The 4056-nt window shown below is 30.4% G+C and overlaps 1 protein-coding gene across 1 annotated transcript; it reads right to left on the reverse strand.

The window, feature by feature from the left end:
• Positions 1 to 2014: 2014 nt before the first annotated feature.
• Positions 2015 to 3630, reverse strand: LOC111240691. Its single transcript, XM_022776229.1, has 4 exons — positions 3105 to 3630; positions 2780 to 2867; positions 2495 to 2588; positions 2015 to 2398 (listed from the first exon to the last, which is right to left on the reverse strand). The coding sequence occupies exons 1-4, from the start codon at positions 3305 to 3307 to the stop codon at positions 2229 to 2231; spliced, it is 555 nt and encodes a 184-aa protein (XP_022631950.1). The 5' UTR covers positions 3308 to 3630; the 3' UTR covers positions 2015 to 2228.
• Positions 3631 to 4056: the final 426 nt, after the last annotated feature.

Genomic DNA, 4056 nt, shown 5'->3' on the forward strand with positions numbered 1-4056 from the left:
TATCTAACAGATAGTAAAAGATACAAGTATTTCGTTTAAAAAATGATACAGTAATTCTTTTATGTTTGACGTAACATTACATAACAGAGAAATTTTCAGACGATAAATACATAAAAATAAGCTAACCTCATATCATATGAAAGCACATAAAACTTATTTTATATTTTAAAGAACTTACCAATTTCTTATGCCAAAAGAAAGAGATTTGTTAGAAAAGGGACAAGTCACTTAACTATCGAATAAAGAGAAAAAGTTTTTATTTTTCTTCACCAAATTCCTGAACTAAACATTATGGGAGAATTGTCCACTTCAAACAACATTATTGTTTAAGACAAATTTTAATGCACATTGTCAAAGAAGAAGATAAGTACATCAATTCAATGAGATGTTGGTCAAAAGAGGAAAGAACATTTTTTGTTGCATAGAGTGCATTTAATGCATTCATCATTACCAAACTCTTCAAACAAAAATTCAAAGGTAGATAAAGTTGTTCAATGGCGGTAAAGGGTTTCACAACACCTACTTTCTTCAAAGTCTACATAGAACTACTCAATAAAAGAAAAAAAGTTAGAGAACATGTTTTATAGTGTCAAAATATTGCTAAAATTTATGAGTTTTAGATAAGAACATCGTTCGTGTTCAATCAGAAAGCTAGATGGGAATATCAATCTTACACGCATCAACAAATTATCAACCTCTCTAGTAAACTAAAGTTTGATATATGATCACTAATCATATCAATTATATATCAAAGAATAATCGATTATATAATAACTTATGTTCAAAGAGTAATTACTTGAACTAGAAGTGGCTAGTGAAATAGTATTTGGTTAGGTGGAAATGACTTATAAAAAGAATACTTAAACAAAGACAATTAAGAGTATTTGCAAACCAAAAGAATATTTAGTTTAAACCATAAGTGACTTATGAAAGAATATTAGTGAATTGTGAAATAATATATTTGATTGAGTTATAAGTGACTTGCTAGAGTAGTCAAGTGGTGGAGCAAGAGTACCTATGAGCCCAAGCAATACTCAAAGGGTTGGTTCAAAAAATACTCACATTGTACTTTATAACATTACTCTACTTAATAACTCAATCAATTGATTGGCAACTTGATGTATTAATTATGGTTGGACAAGCCAATATAAAAAATATGTGTATTATCTCTTCCTCTTTATTTTTTTACATTGCATCTTATTTTTATACATACTAACTGAGAAGAAGAGTCTTCTAAATAACACACAATTAAAACAAATTTTAAACAAGCAAGTCATTTAAGTATGGAAAAGTTTCATATGATACATTTCATTGAACGTACCTATTATCAACTAATTACTTTATATATAAAATTATCTTTTAATTTTTTTAGTGTAGTGTATGGTCATCTGGTTAACTTAAGACCGGTAGACACAGTCTAGAACATCAAGACGACCACCCAAGATATCGAGTGGTTGTGTCATACAGACTGAACGACTACCCTTAAATAACGATTAGGTTTGACGGACATTAGTTTACGGTAAAACATGATTAACACAATTACGTCCTAAGTAATCAAAAACTCACCCCGAAATCTATACATATGTACAAGTTTGAGGTAAAGAGGTAGATGATTGTATTCATTACACATTAATTGTTGAACTAGTCGAATATTTATTGATTTTGGTATTAGATTTACCTTCTACAAGTAACATTTCAATTTGCCGAATAGCTTAAAAGACGAACATTAACAAAAACGAGGGTTAGAATACACGAAACTTTGAGAACATATAACTTCGACCCGTAACCAAAACAATGAGATGTTTTGAAAAAAAAAAAGTGTATAAAACAATTGAAAACACAATTAAACATATTCCCTTTCATCCATGACAATTAAACATGATTAGATTAAGCAAAAAGCTAGTCAAATAAACTTGTAACTAACCTAATATCTAATTTAATGTAGTTATTCTTATAACTTAAAAAAAATAATAATAAATACCATAAAATACCTAAATCATAAATGCGTGGCAGATTTAAACAATTTAATATTTTCCGAAGACATCACTAAATTCCACTGAAAAAAACAGTAATAGAGATCCACGATAATGGTGGAGAGACCAAACGAAATAACTTTCAAGAATAATAGAGTTGTGAAAATTCCCAGTAATAGACATCACTAAGTTCCTTCACAATGTTGTATCCATGAAGTTTGTTTTTGCATTTCCTCTCCAATCAATAACCAGCAATTAAGAACTCAAACTTATTCTGAAGGTAAATTGACACGCTGCAATCATTTCAACTATGGTAAACTTCATGTTGCGGAGAATATTTAGTAAATTGACAAGAGAATACACTGAATAAGAATAAGGTAAGTCTTCCACTTTTTCATCAAAAGTTCTCTTTACTTCAAAACCAGCTGTTACACCACAGATTTCTTTAATTAACATCCATCAAAATTAGAAAGAGAGTTTTGCAATGGTTCAAACAAAATCAAGAAAACAGACCCCTTTACCTGTCTGCTGTGCATGGAAGAAATCTTGTAGTTTAGGATTTTGCACCATCGCATTCCATATATTTTGGTCACAGGAAATAGAAGCCACAATACTCTGCTCATTAAGGTATTAATTCAGTGCACCCTAGATTAATAAACTTGTTTATATTATGTTAATTTATAGAATTTATTTTTATTGTAACTCAACTTGAAAAACTGTTGGATGGCTAATTTTATTTTGGATTTCATCAAAGAAGCTTAGAGATTAATAAAGACTCTTCAAACTATGCAGTTGTAAAGAACTACCTGAGCTTCTGAACTTTCACTAAACAATTGAAAAGCCTGAAAAACACAATCTTTGTTCTTCAAGGTGGACTTTGGAGATAGGTATTTCCTGAAATATGATCACATTCATATGTTTGCAGAGAAAAAAAGGTCCGTAGAAATCAGTACACGANAATGCATANCACAAGACAAGATATCTTTTAGAACACAAAAGCTNCGTATTTGTTTCTTTATAGGAGTTTAATAATATCAGTGATTAAATAACCAATAAAAGAATAGATTTATNATAGCATGGAATGCAACTCAAAGGAAATGAACAATGATGAGATAGAGAAAGAGTGTATACTTATGTAGAGCATGTTTTAGTTCAGTTGTGGCTTCATCAAAACAAAGAACACTGCCTGACACCACCCTCGCTGTACTGTCTTCACCGCCNTCTGCCGGTGACACTTCAGAAGTACTCTGAACAGATGACTGGACAGGCGNCATGACGCCTCTGATCCCGGTGGCAGTGAACTTGGCCACCGCACTCATCACTCCACCACCCATGAATGAGGGCGTCAAGAAAGTGAAGAGAAAAGGGTAGTTTGGGTATTTAAATATCAAATGGGTAGCACAAAGTTTCTTGTGCAATGGTGGTACCTCTTAGATTATGAAATTTCACATGCATCTTCCGCTTTTGTCTTAAAAGGGTTGTACAAATGTATAATTGATTGAATTTAACTTCTATTATATTCAATCAAATATTAATTTAAGTTTGAAAACATTATGTTTTTCCGTACGGATGAAATCAAAGCAAACCAGAACCAAAACAAAAGAATTGGCATAATCTCCCTGAAATTACTCATAACTATCTTTAGAAGTACTTTTAGTTTCCATTTCAATACGAAAACTGTTAATTTTATTTTANCTTTCATTTTTAGCAAGTCAAGTCAATTATGAGTAATTTAATTATTTAAAAAATATTTTAAAAGTAATGTTNATAATTATAATTTATAAGTTTTAATGATAATGTTTTAGAAGTAATGTCGGTAGCATATCATAGGAGAGGATCTTTATTACGTTGTACAATATTATTTGTTAGATGAATAACAAATATATCAGTAAAAGGATTTACCGTAACTCACGTAAGAATATTACTATATTATTTAATAAAATATGATAACGCATAACCTATTTTCATGTAAAATATGTATTGAAAGGATTTTGAAGACCTAAGGTAATTTGAAGCTAAACATGACCCTGTACACGGAGAACCACAGGAAATATAGGCAGTTCCAAGTCTGTATTGTCAAGAT

This window comes from Vigna radiata, unplaced genomic scaffold, assembly GCF_000741045.1.
Source record: "Vigna radiata var. radiata cultivar VC1973A unplaced genomic scaffold, Vradiata_ver6 scaffold_23, whole genome shotgun sequence".
Taxonomy (NCBI): domain Eukaryota; kingdom Viridiplantae; phylum Streptophyta; class Magnoliopsida; order Fabales; family Fabaceae; genus Vigna; species Vigna radiata.